General features: G+C 36.0%; 1 protein-coding gene across 2 annotated transcripts in view; it reads right to left on the reverse strand.

The window, feature by feature from the left end:
• The window catches only part of KMT2C (lysine methyltransferase 2C), a 187,702-nt gene that overhangs the window by 65,644 nt on the left and 102,601 nt on the right, over positions 1 to 19,457 (reverse strand). For both annotated transcript variants that reach the window (XM_021710432.1, XM_021710431.1), the window contains exons 13-19: positions 19,250 to 19,369; positions 16,103 to 16,219; positions 8,225 to 8,326; positions 7,930 to 8,034; positions 1,526 to 1,707; positions 1,118 to 1,282; positions 28 to 137 (exon numbers count right to left, since the gene is read on the reverse strand). In XM_021710432.1, coding sequence (XP_021566107.1) covers positions 28 to 137; positions 1,118 to 1,282; positions 1,526 to 1,707; positions 7,930 to 8,034; positions 8,225 to 8,326; positions 16,103 to 16,219; positions 19,250 to 19,369 — 901 coding nt within the window. The remainder of the gene's footprint in view (positions 1 to 27; positions 138 to 1,117; positions 1,283 to 1,525; positions 1,708 to 7,929; positions 8,035 to 8,224; positions 8,327 to 16,102; positions 16,220 to 19,249; positions 19,370 to 19,457) is intronic.

Raw genomic sequence — 19,457 nt, forward strand, 5'->3', positions numbered from 1 at the left:
AGACTCACAGTCAAATTATTCTCTTACCATTAGACGCAGGCATATAGGGTCTGCACATGCTACAATCAAAACCAATGTCTGCTACATTTTCCACTTCTTCCTCAGTATTTAAGTTTTGACAAACTGCATGCATCCATCTAAAAAGACCATATTTGCACATTTTTAAAAAATTGAATATACTAAGAACTGTTTCCTTTTAAAAACTGTAACAAAAGCTGTCTTCAAAATTAAAAGTCCTAAGCTTTATGTGTTGCTCCCACCTTGCCCATCTTACCCTTTTCTCCTAAGTATCCCTACTGACATATACAAACTTCCATAGAGCTGAGAAGAGGGGCAGGGACTTGATAACAAGTTCTACAGGGGAAGCAAAGCACGTTATATAAAGTAGATGTGATAATTATTTTGTGATCATACAGTGACTATTTCAAAGACAGCAAAGAAGCTAGTTAGGGCGAGCAGAAAGGAATTGAGAAGACTACAAATGGCATAATATGTATGTGCTCCATGCGATGCATCTAATTTGAAATGCACTGTTCATGTAAAGTGATGCTGAATGGTAATTAGAAAATAAAGCTAAGAAGTTGTCTTGCCTTGGAACAAAGAATTTGTAGGCAAAGTCCTGAGTATGCTTTATGATTGATAAAATAATACTATTAATAATACATGTGTGCTGCTTAACTTCTAACAGTACAACAATATACCAATGAAAGCAAAGAAAACATTCTTGATTTTGAAGCTGTATACATACTACTCAAGGAGTTTGGAGATGCTATCTAAAACCTAGCTACCTAGTATCTAGAGCTTTAAGAAAAAGTAGTTTAAGAAAAACAGAATGTGTGAGATACTTTTTAAAATCTAATAAAAGATGAGAAACCCTCCATGAGAAAATTCATATATGCGGGCATGTATTTCAAGTGATTCATAAACCCTCAAAAATTTCCAAGTTAAAAATTGTCAGTTTGGAATTGAGAATTCAAAACAGAAAATCACTTCTGTAAGTTTCTAGGTAGAGAAAATCTGCAGAGCAAACAGTTTTTAAACTTAAGGTTTTCTTTCAATGTCCTTTGACTACATTTGAGAAAGTAAAGCTTGCAAAAGATAAAAAGTAGCATGATACCTATCACACTGTCTACACTGCAGAATAAGGTCGTCTTCTCTATAGTTTCGACAGCAGACCGGGCAGGAAGATGAGCTCGCACAAGGAGCACACTGTGTGTAGTTGTTCTGCCATTCACATCGTAGACCTGCAGATGTTGCTCCACAGTGTCTGCACCAAACACACCTGAAATTCAAACACCCCCCCGCAGAAGTCTCAATTTTATTTACGTATGCAATTCAGGAAGCTACATGTGAACAGAACTGGGAGAAATCATTTAGTGTGTATGTGAAGATTTTTCTGATTAGTGATATCATAGGGAATGTGTAGTAGTACGCAATTACACAGATGTGGCTTTTTAAAAGTAAAGTGATATGAGAAAGTTCTAAACTTGAAAGACTAACAAGGGAAGCATAAATCCTAGAGTACCATTTGCACTTCCAGCCTCCTTTAGGAACTGTCTGCAATGGAGGGTCTAGGCAGTAGGTGTGATAACTTATGTCACAATCATCACACAGCAGGAGTCTTCCTGGGTCAGTTGCCTTCCCACAGGCCTCACACACAGTGCACTCAAGACACCTCCAACCTTTGCTAAGAACCACTTTAGTGATCTGTAAAAGAAACAACCAATCCATGTGATTTACATATTAGCCTAGACCTCATCTTGCATAATTAAATGTACTATATAAACTAATATGGTGCTTATGTACCCAGAAACAGAAAAGAGACAAGCAACTAACATTTACTGAGCATCTATGGTGGCGCAATACTGGGCTGGCCATGTTCATATATACTTTTGAAAGACCACCTACTAAGCAGAATAATAGAAAGTGGCACATATTTTAGTGTCTTTTCGAGTTTTTTAAGTCCACATAATTACCTTGTACACTGTATTTGTAGATATGACAACTGGATTTTAAAGCTGTCAAGTAAGCTGCCCCATTATTACTGATATAAAATTTGAAAAATGTATCAAAGTCTCCATCTATGACATTTCCAATAATTCCATGCTTCTGAGACTTGTGTGCATCACATCAGGACTTGCATATTAAAATTAATAGAAAAAATACCAAAAAATTATGGTAAAACAAGAGTTCTCAGAAATATTTTTATGATCTTGGAGGACTTTCAGGCTATGAAGTTTGAACTTCTGAAGTTCACATTCACTCCTTTGTTTATTCTCCTGTCTTAAGGGTCTAAGTTAGCAGAAAATTTGAGAATCTCTACATTCCTGATAAACTCCTCAGAGAAGCCATACCACACAATATTAGGAATTTGAAATTAACTTTTTAAAGATCTCAAAAGACTAGAGTCTATACAGATAAAGGACCAAAAAGCGCTTGCAATATAATGAAACAGCAAGAAATCAAAGTACAGGATAAAACATCAGATCATGAGGTATATGGAAGGCTAAAAGCTACCAGAGAGGAAAATAATAGAAGCATATTCAGAGGACAACCTATTGGAAAGATATCTAACTTCCAACTTCAGATGCAAGAATATAAGTTCCAAATTACTTTTCAAAGTACAATTCTTAACCTAAACAAGCAATTAAGTGTGAAGGCACAATACCTTTTGGACATGAAAGGACTCAAAATTTAGCTCCTATACTCCTTCTAATAAAGTTACATAGAGACATGTGGAACAGAATGAGGACATATATACAGGAAAGGAAGATATGGGATCCAGAAGCCAGTGGATTAATTGAACAAAGGACACCAGGCCAGGAAACTATAAGGATGAAAGTTGAGTCTAGAAACTAGAGCATCTAGAAACTAGTGACACAAATGAGAGGAGGGGAATGCAATGTCCAAGAAGAGGGCAGGGCAAGAAAAAAGGGTACTTGACAAACAATCTGATATGATATAGCTCTACCATAGTAGGCAAAAACAAAATAATGAACAGAGAGTCGCTAATGATTATTTTTCCTCTTGCTATTAAAAGTTCCATGTAAAATGAAAGAAACTCATAGTATCTGCAGATTTATTTACTGAGTCATAACCAACACCTTACTAATTGAACTAAATGTAGTAATATAACCATACTATGAGAATGCTGGGAGAGTGCAGGAGTAATATTTTAAAGCTAAACCAGTATTTATTTATTCATAGCAGGAAGTTAACAAAATCTAATATTGATAAAGCAGTAGTACCAGCTTCTTATTCATTTATAGCACTAACTATAAGAAAAAGAACCCAAAAAGATTAAAAGTGGTTGTCTCAGACATGGAGGCAGAGTAAGACAGGGGTTGGTTGTTGATTATAATTCTTTTTTCACTCTGTCACTCAGACAGGAGTGCAGTGGCCGCTCCCAGCCACCGCAGCCTCGACCTGCTGGGCTCCGGCGATCCTTCCACCTCAGCCTTCCATGTAGTTGGAACTACAGGTGCGCACTACCACGCCTGGCTAATTTTTGATTTATTGTAGAAATGAGGTCTCGCCAAGTTGCCCAGGCAGGTCTCGAATCCGTGGGCTCAGACAATCCACTCACCTCGGCCTCCCTAAAGTGCTGGGATTACAGGCTGAGCCACCGAGACCGGCCCATTATAATTCTTTTAATGTCACTTGCTTTAAAAAAAAATTAGTCTCAAATTACCAAGCTGTAATATTATTTGCCAAAATGAAGGAAAGGGCCTAGGGAAGGAAGAGTAGAATTGGTTACAGCAGCAGCCAGTGAACTTTTTCAATAAAGAGCCAGATAGTAAGTATTGTAAATTTTGAGGGTCACATGATCTGGTGAAACTATACAATTCTGCCAATGTAGTGGAAAAGCCACCACAGACATATGTAAGCAGAAGAATATGACTACGTTCCAAAAAATAGTTATCTGTAAAAATAGCCAGTGGGCTAGATTTAGCCTATAGCCACTTTGCCAATCCCTGGCTTAGAAGAAAGAAGTATGACCTAAATATAAAATGGGAGACGGAGCTAAAGTATTCAGTGGAAGAATATAGAAAATATTTATAATCATTCCTAAGTTTTCTTATTTCACAGATACCTATCCTGTTGTCCTTTTACAACCAAACTTTCAAGTTACTCAGTTTATAGTCACTCTTTAACACACTACATTCTGGTCTCTACACTCATGTCCACTGAAACTGCTTATGCCAGACTTGTCAAGACCTTCTGACTCCCAAATCTAATTGATTACTTGACCTCTCTGCAGTACTTCAACACTTGAACATGTCTCCTTTTTTGAAATTTCCTCTTAACCGAGATATTAGGGTTCTATCATCAATTCATTTTTCTTCTACAGGACTAGTTTAGTCTTAATTTTTTTTAAGAGTTTTTTCAAGTACGCTGTTATCAAGGATTCCAACCATAGTACCATGTACAAAGTTGTGACAGACATGTTTTAGTCTATAAAGGATATTTGCTTCAACTGTGACAGAGTAATTTGGACCAATCTTTTCTCCCATCATAAGATACTAGAAAATTTAGCGAGATGTATGGAATAACTGCTTTCAGATTTTGGACACACATAGTACAGAACTGTGGTCTCTGAGAAGTAAACATGCAAGATGAGTCCTGTGATATTTTGACCATAAGCATCTTCCAAAATGCTGCCTAGGGAGGGAGAACCCCAGCAGAGTATAATGGTCTCATGGAGTTTAAGAGATGGAGTTCAGGGAGACCAACACAATTCGAATCTGCAGGACAAAGTATTGGAAATGAAGAAGCAATAAAGAGTAATAGCTCTGGAAATCTACAAAGAATTCCCTTTAAGTCTTTGGCTGAACACAAAGCTGTGTTTCTACAATACCAAACAAAGACCCACAACCAGGGGAAAGAACGCCTACTGGGAATTTGTAAGTTGAACATAGGCAGGAAGACATGTGAATCTCAACCAATCACTGAAGAGATAATAGTGATAGGGAATGCAACTCAGCCGAGATCCTAAAAAGGCCATATCTTAAGTAGAGGGTTAAACCAGTGCTGGATTGGCACTTACCTAAGTGTGCTCTAGGGAAGACCAGTGGGTCTGTAATGTCAAAACAATCTCAAATAATAATACTAAGATGTAATTTACTCATTTCACTTTAATTTACTCAGAATCATACAGTGGTGTTTTGCAGAGGATGCATGTTATATAATAACATCACTGCACTGATGTTACATGATTTGTGCTTCAATATTTTATTAAATGTTCCCAACATTAATTCCTAAAATGGTAAATATTCTAGTTATAATCCTTGTTTTTAAGAATATTAAGATTTTAAGACCAAAAAGTTTGAAAATATCTACCTTAGAGTGAAGACTTTCTAGATCTACCAAAGAAAGTTTAAAAAGAAGCTTTAAATGGATCAAACTTATCCACAAACAACTGCCTGCCACCACAAAAACCCAAGCTTAAACAATTCATATATCTCTAGGATGTTTCTAGATATTCCTGTATTTCTCTATCAATGGGGTTGTAGTTTTCTGTACTGTCCAAATTGATGATACTAGTACAAACGGCATCACACGTAGTTAAAAAAAAAAATTAAATTCTAACTCTGCCAGTAACTAGCTATTTGACAGTGCACTAAGTGTCTGATTTTAACTTATGCAAGTTTCACTTCATTTATCTGTAAAATAGGAATTTAGTAATTACTGGATAGGTTAAAAGAGATGCATTCCAGCTTGGGTACAGTAGTTCATGCCTGTAATCTCAGCACTTTGGGAGGCCGAAGTAAAAGAACTGCTTGAGCCCAGGAGTTCGAGATCAGCTTGGGCAAAACATCAAGAACTTGCCTCTACAAAAAAAATTTTTTTAAATTAGTCAGGCATGGTGGTGCATACCTGTAGTGTCACCTCTTCGAAAAGCTGAGATGGAAAGACTGCCTGAGCCTAAAAGGTCAAAATCAGCCTGGACAACACAGCAAGAACTTAAATCAACTAATCAATTAACCAGTCAAATCAGCCAGGCATGGTGGTACACTCCTACCTCCTCAGGAGGCTGAGGTGGGAGGATCACCTGAGCACAGGAGTTCAAGGCTGTGGTGAGCTATTACCATGCCACTGCCCTCCAACCTAAGTGACACTACAAGATCCTGTCTAGAAAAAAAAAAAGAAAAGTAATGACAACAGCAGAAAATGGTATAGAGAATTTAGAATACGTAAGATACAAGCCGGGCACGGTGGCTGATGCCTGTAATACCAGCACTTTGGGAGGCAGAAGCGAGAGGACAGCCTGAGCTTAGGCATTTGAGACCAGCCTAGGCAACTTGGCGAGATCTTGTCTCTACAGTAAATAAAAAATAAAGAAAAGAAAAATCACCCGGGTGTGGTGGCATGTGCCTGTGGTTCCAGCTATTTGAAAGGCTGAGATGAAAGGATCACCTGAGCCCAGCAGGTAGAGGCTGAGGTGGTCGTGAACATGCCACTGCACTCCAGCCTGGGTGACAGAGTGAGACTTCTACTCAAAAAAAAAAAAGAATACAAAGAAGGAAAAACTTTTGCTCTATGCATATATAATTCTACTTTTAAAAACTGGTTCAGTCTGTAATCCCAGAACTTTGGTAGGCCAAGGCGAGTAGAATGCCTGAGCCTGCGGGTACAAGACCAGCCCAGGAAACTTGGCAAGTCCTCATCTCTGCAATAAATCAAAAATTAGCTGGGCATGGTAGCACACGCCTGTAGTTCTGGCTACTTGGCAGGCTGAGGTGGAAGGATCACTGGAGCCCAGCAGGTCGACGCTGGGGTGGCCGTGAGTGTGCCACTGTACTCCAGCCTGGCCGACAAGAGTGCCACTCCAACTCCAAAAAAAAACTTTTTTAAATAAATAAATAAAAATAAAAATTGGCTTTATATAATTTGTGTCTTTTTTTAGTTAACACACTGAGAAACTAATTTTAAAAGACTATATAAATTAACTGTTGTAGTCTTCTATTTTGGATAGATTAATTACAATTATTTTGAGTTCCAAATTCAACAAAACCTTTATTACCCTGGAAAAGAAATATGAGTACAATTATCAGCAAAGAATTCCCAGGAAGACAATGTTGATTTGCTTACTATACTGATATTTTAAGTAAATCAATGATATAATAATACAGAAATGTTTGAAAAGCCAGGGAGAAAGGAATAAAAACCACTTGGAAGTTCAAGATGATTCATGAACACAGAAACAGAGGCTGGTATTTATATCACATAGTACAGCCACACTAGAAGGGATTTGGTACGGTAGTATACAGCAAGACCCTTACTATACAGCTATACCTCCATGTTTACTTTCAGTAACCACTGAGACATGTCCATATTTAAATAGCCTCTAAAACCAATCACATGATTATCATTTAAAAGGTTCACCCTTAATTCTCTATCCTAAAAGGTTGGAAACTGAGCATTGCTGACTCTCGATTATTACTGAACTGCATTAAGTGTGACATCTGTTTTGTTTCTTTCGGTTATAAGGAGAAAATATCCTTTTTTATATGGGTGTGGGTAAAGGAAGAAACCAGAAGAGGTAATGAATTTTTACTAAGTACTCTAGTTGTTCTCACCTTCTTAATATATATATGCAAAACAAATAAACAAAACATAATACCTTAGCAAATAACAGTATAAAGTGTCTATTAAGTTAAATGCATGCCTTTTCATATTTTACTTTTTCAAGACAACAAGATATTAGTACAATTTAAGACCACAGATATACACAGAAGTTAATCTCTTGAGGTAAAAAACACTTAAATGCAATATTTAAAGTACGTAACATACTTAAATGTTGTGCCATGTATAATAATCACAACAAATACTTGGTTAATTATAAGAACTGGAAACAGCAGGGTACCACTCAAATCAAATCAAGATTCAATACATTTTTGTTAATTCACTTAATTTAAGCATGTTTACCTTAATACTGACACAGTATGGATGGTAACACTGACCACACTGAGAACAAGCAAGTAATCTTCCTTCTGCTCCTTGGCCAAAACTGCCACAAACTACACACATATCCTAAAAATTAAAAAAACATAAAAAGTATAGATATTTTTTAATTGGAGATTAAGCTAAGAATATACAAATTTTATTTTTAAAATATCTAACTACACAGCTCTATAGTTACATATTAGATGACTTCTGTGCATATGAGATAAAGAGCAAGGAATCATTCAAAGTGGAAGACAGTAAATAGTTCAGCTCAAACCTGATTCAAAGTGAACTTGTCACTACTAGAAAACAATACAACTGTATTGTGCATAGAGTTTTCTTCTTCATCCTTATTTGATAAAATATCTGCAGCAGACACCTGTAAAAAGCGAAATACACAAAACAAAGTTATATTTTTCACTTATAGCACACTTAACTGGAAAGCTTCGTAAAACACATATTCAAAACATGTTTATTTGCCAAATTCAAGACTAATGCCAAATAATATTATTAATGTCAAGATACTACCATAAAACCGTGAAATATGACATTTTCTTTTTTACTTAATAGTCTCGTTAGAGTAACAATGCCTACAGAGCAGAACATAATGGGAAAATATAAAACCTATATTTAGTAAGAGTAGAAATCAAGAAATTATAAAATTGTAATATTATATGTGTACACACACACGCAGACACAAATTTACCACTCTATTTTAGTAACACTTAACACTTGCAATGTAGCCAGTCCAAACTGAGATGTGCTATAAGCACAAAATGCAATACATAATTATATATTATCTGTTAAAATGGTAGCATTTTAGACATATCAGTCAAAATGATATATATTAAAATTAATTTTACCTGTCCACTGTAACTTTTTAATGAGGCTACTAGGAAATTTTAAATTGCACATGTGATTCTCATAACATTGCTGTAGAATATTTTGAAAAATGTATCAACATTTCAGTATTAGCCAAGGGATTATCAACCATAACTGCTCCTTTTTAGACTTGGTTATATTTGACCAAATCCACTAAGTACCTACCTACTTGTTAATAATTTCCAGAGTGTGTATTATGAAAACAAGCTCTAAATTAGACATTCTAACAAGAGAACAGAAAGACCAATGCCAAAACCATAAAATACAATCCTGTTTCCTTAAAAAGCTTACAACCTAGCCTGCAAAGACAGAGCTGAAACACAATAGGTTCTGTACAGTCAAGGTCAATACAAAGTAATAAAATTACTTTTCTCAAGGAATGATTGAAAGAAGATTTACTAAATATAATATCTTACAGTAATATTATTAAATATAAGTACATTTAACAGCAGTTTTTTTTGTTGTTGTTGTTGTTGTTTTTTGAGTTGGAGTCTCACTTTGTCGCCCAGACTGGAGTGCAGTGGCCACTCCCAGCCACTGCAGCATCGACCTGCTGGGCTCCAGCGATCCTTCAGCCTCAGCCTTCCGAGTAGCTGGAATTACAGGCGCGCGCTACCATGCCCGGCTGATTTTTTGATTTATTGTAGAGATGAGGTCTCACTGCCAGGCGGGTCTCGAACCCGTGGGCTCAGGCAATCCACTCACCTCAGCCTCCCAAAGGCACGGGATTACAGGCTGAACCACCGAGCCCGGCTTAACAGCAGTTTTAATAAACAGTACTGAAGTGTTATGGTAAGAGCAATAAAACTAATGACAAAGAAAAACTGTAAGTAACCTAAATATTCATCATTAGGGCATAACTAAAACAAGGCAAATCCAAACTCTACAAAATTATGCAACATCCAAAAATTAGAGAGGTAGAAATTTATAAACAGTTCCATTAAAAAAAAGGCATCGAGGTAACCCTTTTGGGTCCCCTCCTACTGTGGGAGCTTTGCTGTCCTCTCAATAAATCCTGCTTTCTCAAAAAATAAAAATAAAAAATCAAGAAACATGGTGGAATGAAAAAATAAGCTGTGGAATAGTACAAGAATACTACTACTACTAATAGCGAAAGTATACTGCTATGGTGTAAAAACATGCAAAGTCATTATATGTTGTTTCCTGGCACATATAATAGATTGAAACATAAGAAAGTCCTGTTTTTGCAGATCAGAAATGGTTGAATGTTGGCAATTTCATATAGATCAACCCAAGATGTAAATCTGTCAAACTGGTAATGAAAAAAATGAGAACTGAGGAGGCAGTGGTGGTAAACACTGATTTATGTATAATGCTTTAATTTTTTAACAGAGAAAAAATGCATGCACATATTATGTATGTACTTCAAAATTGGCTTTTTAAGATTTTAGGCAATCGTCCAAGATGATTCAAAGTAGAATAATCATCATCAGTAATATCTAGCAAGTCCCTAAGAATAAAGTAACTATTAATGTAATCACAGGGCTAAATATGCCTTGAGAAGAATACTGAGATATTTATCTGTGGAAATGTCTAAAATATATATAAACTTGTCTATTTCTACCTCCCTATCCCAACACAGAAAACCCAACCCATTTATTGAGCAACTCAAATAATTTATTAAAATGCTACTCTTATTTTTGAGGGAAAATTTAACCACATATAATAGATTGGCACATATAATAGATTGGCACATATAATATATGTGCTTTTGCTGAAAATGATAAATAAGGATGGAATATGGTATTCCCAGTATAAACCAGAAACAAAGTCTGCAGTAGAAAAAGGCAATGTTAGCTGGACTCGGTGGCTCAGCCTGTAATCCCGTGCTTTGGGAGGCTGAGGTGAGTGGACTGCCTGAGCCCGCAGAGTCGAGACCCGCCTGGGCAACTTGGCGAGACCTCATCTCTACAATAAATCAAAAAATTAGCTGGGCGTGGTAGCGCGTGCGTAGTTCCAGCTACTTGGAAGGCTGAGGCGGAAGGATCACCGGAGTTCTGCAGGTCGAGGCTGCGGTGGCCGGGAGCGGCCACTGCACTCCAGTCTGGGCGACAGAGTAAGACTCCACCTCAAAAAAAAAAAAAAAGAAAGAAAGAAAGAAAAAGGCTTGTTCCTAGATTCAAGGGGAGTAGGGAGGCATATTTAAATAATGAGTGCTGAAAAAAAAAACCCAAATATTTTAAAACAACTGTACATGTAAGAAAAACACAATATCACCTAGCTTGATGATCCATTGTTTTTATTTGTAATTTATTTCATGATCTTTAGACTGATAGAAAAATAATAACAAAGGGAAAGGCAATCTGAGAAAATATGTGTTATTTTGCCTACTTATATATTGGTGTGATTTGTCATAGAAATATGATTTTCCTAGACCACAGACATACGCCAAAGAGAATAGAAAACTCTTACCTAAACTTCACAAGTTGGAGATTTCCAAGTATAGACATAAAAGAGTAAACAAAAAAGAAGACCAAATTAAACTCGGAGTGAGAGGAAAGGAAATAATGAAGAAAAGAATGAAAATCAATAAAAGAGAAAAATCCACAAAAGCAAAGGCTGGCTCAAGAAGATTAATAAAACTGATAAATCTCTAGCAAGATCAGGAAAAAAACAGAGAAGACTAATTACCAATATCAGAAATGAGGAAGGTGATATCACTACATATCTACAGGTAGTAAAAGGATATTAAAGAAATATTATGATCAATTCTATGCTTATCAATATGTCATGTTAGACAAAATGGACACATTCCTTGAAAGACACAAATTCATGCAAGAAGGAACAGATAACCTAAACAAATAGAAACTGGATTCTGTCAAAGAAATTGAATTCATTGTTAAAAACCATGCCACAGGCCGGGATCAGTAGCTCAGCCTATATTCCCAGCAATTTGGGAGCCCACGGGTTTGAGACCAGCTCAGGCAACTTGGCGAGACCTCATTTCTACAATAAATCCAAAATTAGCCAGGCATGGTAGTGCACACCTATAGCTCTGGCTACTTGAAAGGTTGAGGTGGAAGGATCACCGGAGCCCAGCAGGTCGCAGCTGGGGTGGCCATGAGTGTGTCACTCCCCTCCAGCCTGGGCAGCACAGTGAGACTCCAACTCAAAAGAACAAACCAGCAAACAAACAAACAAAAAAAAACGATGTCACAAAGAAAACTCCAGACCAAGATGGCTTCACTAATAAATTATTTGAATAATATGAGGAAAAAATATTTCCAAAACTATATGACTTTTCCAGAAAACTGAAAAAGAGAACATACTTCCCAACTCATTCTATGTAGCTAGTATTATGCTGATACCAAAATCAGACAAAAACTTTACAAGAAAATAAGACTACAGACCAATATTCCTCATTAACAGTCATTAAAAGCTAAAAATTTTAACAAACTGAATTCAACAATGTATTAAAAAGAGAAAGTATCATGACCAAGTAGAGTTAATTCCAGAAATGCAAGATTGCTTTAGCATACACAAAAACCACATCAATATAATTCACTATATCCACAAAGGATTATATACTTGAAATTTGCTGAGAGTAGATCTTAAGTATTCTTTCCCAAAAAAAAGAAGGTGCTTTTGTGAGGTCATTATATGCTATACAGAAATGAAAACATGTTATACCTCAATAAACATAGGAAAAAACCACAAACCTACACGATCATCTCAACAGAGGCAGAGGAAGCATTTGACAAAATGCAACATATGTTCCTGGTTTGAAAAAAAATCTCAGCAAATTACTAATAAAGTCACTTCCTCAAACTTATTTAGGATGTCTAATTAAAAAAAAAAAAAAAAAACAGCCCAAGCCCGGAATTTCTTCCCCAAGATCAAAAAGAAGATAAGGTTATCTGATCTTATCACTTCCATTCAACACTGTATTAAAGGTAACAGCAAATGCAATAAGGAATGAATAGAAATAACAGGCTTCCAGATTGGAAAGAAAAACATAAAACTTCCTTTATCTGCAGAAAACATGGTTATATATGCAGAAAATCCAATGGCTTCAACAAAAAAGCAACTAGAAGTAATGAAAGTTCAATAGGGTTATGGGATAGAAGATCAATATACAGAAATGAGTAGTATTCCTATATACTAACAACAATCAGAATTTGAAATGAAGACTACATGCCCATTTATATTAACATAAAAATATAGGAGACTTAGGGATAGGTCTAAGTATTCATGTGAAACACATGTGTGCTGAAAACTACAAAAATCACTGTGAGAAATTAAAGACCTAAAGAAATGAAGAGAAACATTTACCATGTTCATAGGTTGAAAGACTTGATGTGCTTAAAACATTAACTTTCCACAATTTGATCTATGGTTTGAGTGTAAACCCAATCATCATAGAAGATTTATTTGTAGAAATGGACCAGTTAATTCTAAAATGCATACAAAAATACAGGGGGAAAAAAAGTCAACCCCTTTGGGTCCCCTCCCACTGTGGGAGCTTCTCTGTCCTCTCAATAACTCCTGCTTTCTTTTAAAAAAAAAGGAAAGAAGAAGAAGGAAGAAATAAAAAATTTTTTTAAATCCCAAAAAACTAAAATAGTCAAAACAACTTTGTAAAGACAGAAAACTTGAAGACTAATAGTGTCTGATTTTAAGATCTATCAGTTAGAAGTAATCAAAACAGTGCAATATTGGCCTAAAGATAGAAAAAACAGGTCAGAGATTCTGAAAACAGAAACTATGGGAACAAGAGTGACTATATTAAATGCTGATCAAATTCCTAACTCACTTCAGGAATGCCTCCAAAATGTCTAGCTGACTTATTATTCCTTATGTAGGAATACCTATTCACTGTAAGTTTCCTCCAAAACAACCCTTAATGCTGTTTCAGAAATCATAGGCTATGATACATATTCCTTTCCAAGCACATACACTTTCCCCCAAGATTTAAGCCCTGGGTCTGAGGAGTTACGCTGTGGAGATCTGTCTTGCAGCTGCCCATTACTACGCTTCTTTCTTTAAGTTCCCCCTAGTAAATCCTCCCTTACCAACAAACTGGATTTTTCTGCCTCCTTCTTTGGTTTCTCCGCTCTTTGGCATTTGGGGGTCACATTGCATATATGATTTTTCACAGAACAGGTACACACATACACTGATAACTAATTTTCAAGAATGACACAAAGGCAATTCAGACGAACTGTTCTAAAATAACTGGATATTTAATATGCAAAAAACTTTTATCTATATTTATACCATACACAGAACAAAGCGGATCTAAATATAAAACCTAAAGCCATAAAACTTCTAGAAGAAAACACAGAGCATGTTTGTAACCTTAGGTTATGTGAATTATTTCCCAGATACCAAAAGCACAATCCATAGAAGAGAAAAAAATTAAACAGAACTTCATCAAAATTAAAATATCTGCTCCTGGAAAGATTCAGTTAAGAAAATTTTTAAAGACCGCGGAATGAGAAAATATTTGCAAATCAAGTAAGTGATAAAGAACTAGTGTCCAGAATACATTAAAAACTCTCTGAACTCAGTAAGTTGAAGAACTGCCCAAATTTTGTAAATGAGCTGAAGGTTTGCAGAATGACTTCATTAAAGAAGAAACATGTATTAAAAAATAAGCATCTAAAAAGCTGCTATTAGTCATTACGGGCTGCAAATGAGACACTATTACGCACCTATTAAAATGACTAAAATAAAAAAGAATAAGCATAGCCGCTTTAAAGACAGCATGTGAAGGAATTAGGAATCTCATACAACCTTGTTATGAATAGAAAACAGCACATGCAACGTGCTAAATAGCCTTTACCTAAAAAGCTAAACAGATACCTACAATATCCAGTCATTCTACTCCTAGATATTTACCCAAAAGAAAGTATGTGTTCGGTCATATAAAGAATTACAAGGCTGAGTGCAGTGGCTCCACTGCACTCCAGTCAGGGTGACAGAGTGAGACTCCAACTCAAAAAAAAAAAAAAAAAAACCAACAAATTATAGGCCAGTCACAATGGCTCACACTTGTAATCCCAACACTCTGGGAAGCCGAGACAAGAGGACTGCTTGCACCCAGGAGCTTGAGATCAGCGTAGGAAACATAGTGAGACCTCAAGAAATTAGCCTAATGGCACACACCCGTAGTCCCAACTACTCAAGAGGTTAAGGCGGAAGAACTGCCTGGGTCCAGGAGGTTGAGACTCCCATGAGCCATGATCGTGCCACTGCACTCCAGCCTGGGCAACATAGTGAGACCACAACTCAAAAAAAAGAAACAATTACACACAGAAGTTCATGGCAGTTTTATTTCTAGCAGCCAAAAATAGAAAGCCACAATAATGTCCTTCAATAGGTACACATATACACAAACTGTGGTGCATCCACAACAAGAAAAGTATTCAACAACAAAAGGAGTAACTATTAACACATGCAACAGCATAGATAAATCTCAAAATAATTACACTGAATGAAATAAATCAGACCAAAAAGAATACATTCTCTATGATTCTACTTATATATAAATCTAGAAAACACAAACTAAACTATAGTGAGGGAAATCAGACCAATTACTGCTTGGAGACAAGGTCTGATAGCAGGGAGAAGGCAGAGGGATTAGAAAGGGACATAAAGAAACTTTGGGGGAATTAATGTTTCACTTTCATGATTGTGATGTGGTTTTTAAAGGTGTATACATATGTCAAAATTACAAAATTGAATATTTTAAATACTTATAGCTTATATCAATTATACCTTATTAAGCCTGGTTTTTGTTTTTTTTTTTCCTTTTTTTTTTTTAAAGGACTAGAATACAAGTTTCCTTACTTCTGGTTTAGTACTTAACTTGAACAATCTCACCTGCTTCCTAAACTTAAAATGACAATTCAGAATTTAAAAAACAGGATTTCAGTAAAACAGTAGTTATTATATAAAATATTCGTTTAAAATAAAATACATTTTAAAACACTTAAATACTCATAACACCTCATAAGATGCCAGTAAGCAAATATTTACATCTTAATGTTTTTAAATAAAATAAAAAAAATATTAAATATTAGCTTTTTGGAGAGGGCTGGCATAGAAAGACAAAGTGAGAAGGTAGAAAACAGAAAACTGACCAGATGACCAGAGATTAAAAAAAAAAGCAAAGTCAAGATAAAGTAAAATAAAAACTTAAACAAATATTTATCTGACTCATAGGATCTAAATAACTTGCTGCAAATGAGGTTATCACTATTAACTGACATTTAAAGATTACAGCAAATATAAACAAAGCAAGCCTCACCCCAGGTAACACAACAGCTCCGATTCCACTTTTTAATTTTGACCTTCCTCTGCCACCTCGTCCTGACAGTCCTGCACCTCGCGGTCTCCGCTTTCCTGGAAATCCAGATCCACGGCCCTATGCAACAGGTAAGGAACAGTCAAAATTTAACAGCTAAAAGGATTTTTAAATTCAAATGTCAATGAGATCAAACACTTCATCTCATGCTACACAAACACTTGCTTCTTTTATTCTGATTAGATGATAATATAAACATTAAGGGACCAGGCTTATTATTTGTATCTTTAAGTATATATTTCACAACTTTGGGTCTGTCATTATGAATACTCTCCACCAGCAGGTCTTGGCATTATTTTTCCATTTCACAATCCTACATTCTAGGTGGCTAGGACAGCTATAATCCAATCCAGATATTTCAATGTGCAACAAACTGCATTCAATACAGAGTAAGTATAAGAAAGAACTTTCTCACTAATTGGTCCTTCAATGATTTACAGTAATAGCTAACATGTATTGAGTACTTACTATATACTAATCTTAAAGTATTTTTTACTTTCAACAATCCTATATGGTAGGTACTATTTTATTATCCCCATTTTAGATAAGTGTACCGAGGAATAAAAAAAGTAACTTGTCCAAAGTTACTGAGATACCAGACAGGCTTCAGTGTCCTGGTTCATAACTACTACTCTGTACTGCATGAGAGTTAATTTTTGCTCGTGTACAACAGTATTCTTTCTCTGTCGTTAAAATTAAGTCAATTTCCTCCAACTATTTAAGAGCGATCTTATGAACCGTACGTGTCAACCTCATTCTATTACAGTATTAGAGGAAAAATTATTTGAAGATTATAGGAAACATGATAACAGGGTAAAAACTTTGCTTTAATTTATCTGGATAATAAATATTCTTAATGGAAATGTACTTAACACAAGAAAAACACCCTATGAAAAAAACATGTCAAATACCCTGGTATTTTAAAACCTAAGTACCAAGGTATGGGTTTTTTTTCCCCCTTGTTTATACTCTGACTTATGTATTCCTCATTGAAAAAACCTGGTACCTATACAAGTAGACACATTCTTAAAATTATTAAAATATTCAGGAAAACACATTCTGATCTTTTCCCCCCTAACAAGCTAGACAATGTCATATTTCCTTCCTCCTCACCCGCAACAGGGTCTCATTATCTTGCCAAGGCTGGTCTTGAACTCCTGGCCTCAAGCAATCTCCTGCCTTGACCACCCAAAGTGCTAGAATTAAAGGCATGAGCCATCTCAACTGGTCACATATCTTCAACTGATGTTACTTATCAAAGTTTGAAAAGCTGAATACATTCCATATTCAGCAGAGTGGCATCAAAGTAAAAAATGTATGGTTATATTGTGAGCATAAGACAGAGAAATATGAACAAAAGGGAAGAGAGAATGAGTTTTTTCCTCTTTGGTTGTAATAAATACAGCCAGCATCCAGTTTCAAACTGCCTCTCCTTGTCTTCTCCTACCCTGCTTGCCTTAAGATGTCTTGAGAGGTACATCAACTTTTTTTTTTGAGTTGGAGTCTCACTCTCGCCCAGACTGGAGTGCAGTGGCCGCTCCCGGCCACTGCAGCCTCAACCTGCTGGGCTCCGGCAATCCTTCCACCTCAGCCTTCCAAGTAGCCAGAATTACAGGCATGTGCTACCACGCCCGGCTGATTTTTTTTTTTTGATTTATTGTAGAGATGAGGTCTCACTGCCCAGGCGGGTCTCGAACCCGCGGGCTCAAGCAATCCACTCACCTCAGCCTCCCAAAGGCGCGGGATTACAGGCTGAGCCACCGAGCCCGGCTACATCAACTTTTTTGAGCAATAGTTGGATGAGGTAGGATTCATTTGTCTTGCTTTGTTTTTAAAGAGGTACAAATGGGTTTGGTTTTTTTTTAAGTTAAGTCAAAGACCGAAAATCAAGACTACAGTAATATCTCAATTTATTTATCTCAACATCCAATGTTGACCCAGATAAAAATAAGTGAAAATTTGGTGGTATATTGTTACAAAACTGTCTATCAAGTAATCTTTTACACTCTTTTGTGTGTGTGTGTGTGTGTGTGTGTGTGTGTGTGTGTGTGTGTGTTGGAGTCTCACTCTGTTGCCTAGGTTGAAGTGCAGTGGCTAGCTCGTGGCCACTGCAGCCTCGACTTGCTGGGCTCAGGTGATCCTTTCGCTTCAGCCTTCCAAGTAGCTAGAACTTCAGACACACGCCACCACGTCTGGCTATTTATTTATTTATTTATTTATTGTAAAGATGAGGTCTTGCCAAGTTGCCCAGGCTGGTCTCAAACTCATGGGCTCAAGCAATCCTCTCACCTCAGCCTCCCAAAAGTGCAGGGGTTATAGGTGTGAGCTACCATGCCTGGTCAATCTTTTACATTCTTAAAACATGTAATTTATATATCAATACCTTAAATGATTTCAAGGTGAGTTAAATAAATAGAAATCACATAGAAAATGAGAAAGCGCAATCTAAAACTCCTTTAAAATTCTTGATTAATCTAAACTAAAAAGCCATATTCCAGGATTATATTAAATATAGATAATGAGGAAAAACTGTATACTCTAGTCAATAAAGTATTTTAACTTTTGAGGTAATACTTTTCCAAATTAATTTTTTTCTCTTCAAAATGCAGCAAGGACTAGGAGAGTCATCAACTGACGACATGGAAAAAAGGCCCAACCATATTAAGATTTCATTTTATCACAGACAATGAAATCTGCCACAATTCTGTTATTCTTCTCAATAAGAATAGGTTAATGGAGGCTTTCTGTTGTTCTTTTCTAAGAAACAAAATTTTGTGTATAATTAATGAAAAGGTTATTACTTTTTGGCCTACATGACAGAAACCTCTCCCTCATTGAAAATCAGTGATAATTACAACAAAAAGATCAACCATAAAAAAAGGAATTAAAATGTATACTTGTGAAATTGAAACTTAACTTCCTCCTAATCCAGATTTAATGCAAGCCTGTTGTTTCTTTACATTAAAATTTTTAGATTAAAAATCATTCTAAAAGCTCCATCTAGAAAAGAAATGTTTAATTTTTAACATTCAGTAGTTCAAAACAAACCAGAAAGAAATGATATATGAATGGAAATGCAACGTTATTTACCACTTTGATGCTCCAAATGGCACTGCCAGGAAGCTGCCTGGGTTTAAAAATTTCCCGACCTTCTGAAATGTCTGGGGACCAGGAAGGTGGGCTCACTGTATTATTGGTACTCCAAGCCCCCTAGGATATGGCAGGTGAGAAAATAGATGCATAAAACTCAGCAACATAAAAGTTCAAAGCCAGCAACTAAAGAATTTTAGAACAGCAA

The sequence above is a fragment of the Carlito syrichta genome, unplaced genomic scaffold (assembly GCF_000164805.1).
Source record: "Carlito syrichta isolate Samal-C Ts95f unplaced genomic scaffold, Tarsius_syrichta-2.0.1 Scaffold288950, whole genome shotgun sequence".
In the NCBI taxonomy this organism is placed as follows: Eukaryota; Metazoa; Chordata; class Mammalia; order Primates; family Tarsiidae; genus Carlito; species Carlito syrichta.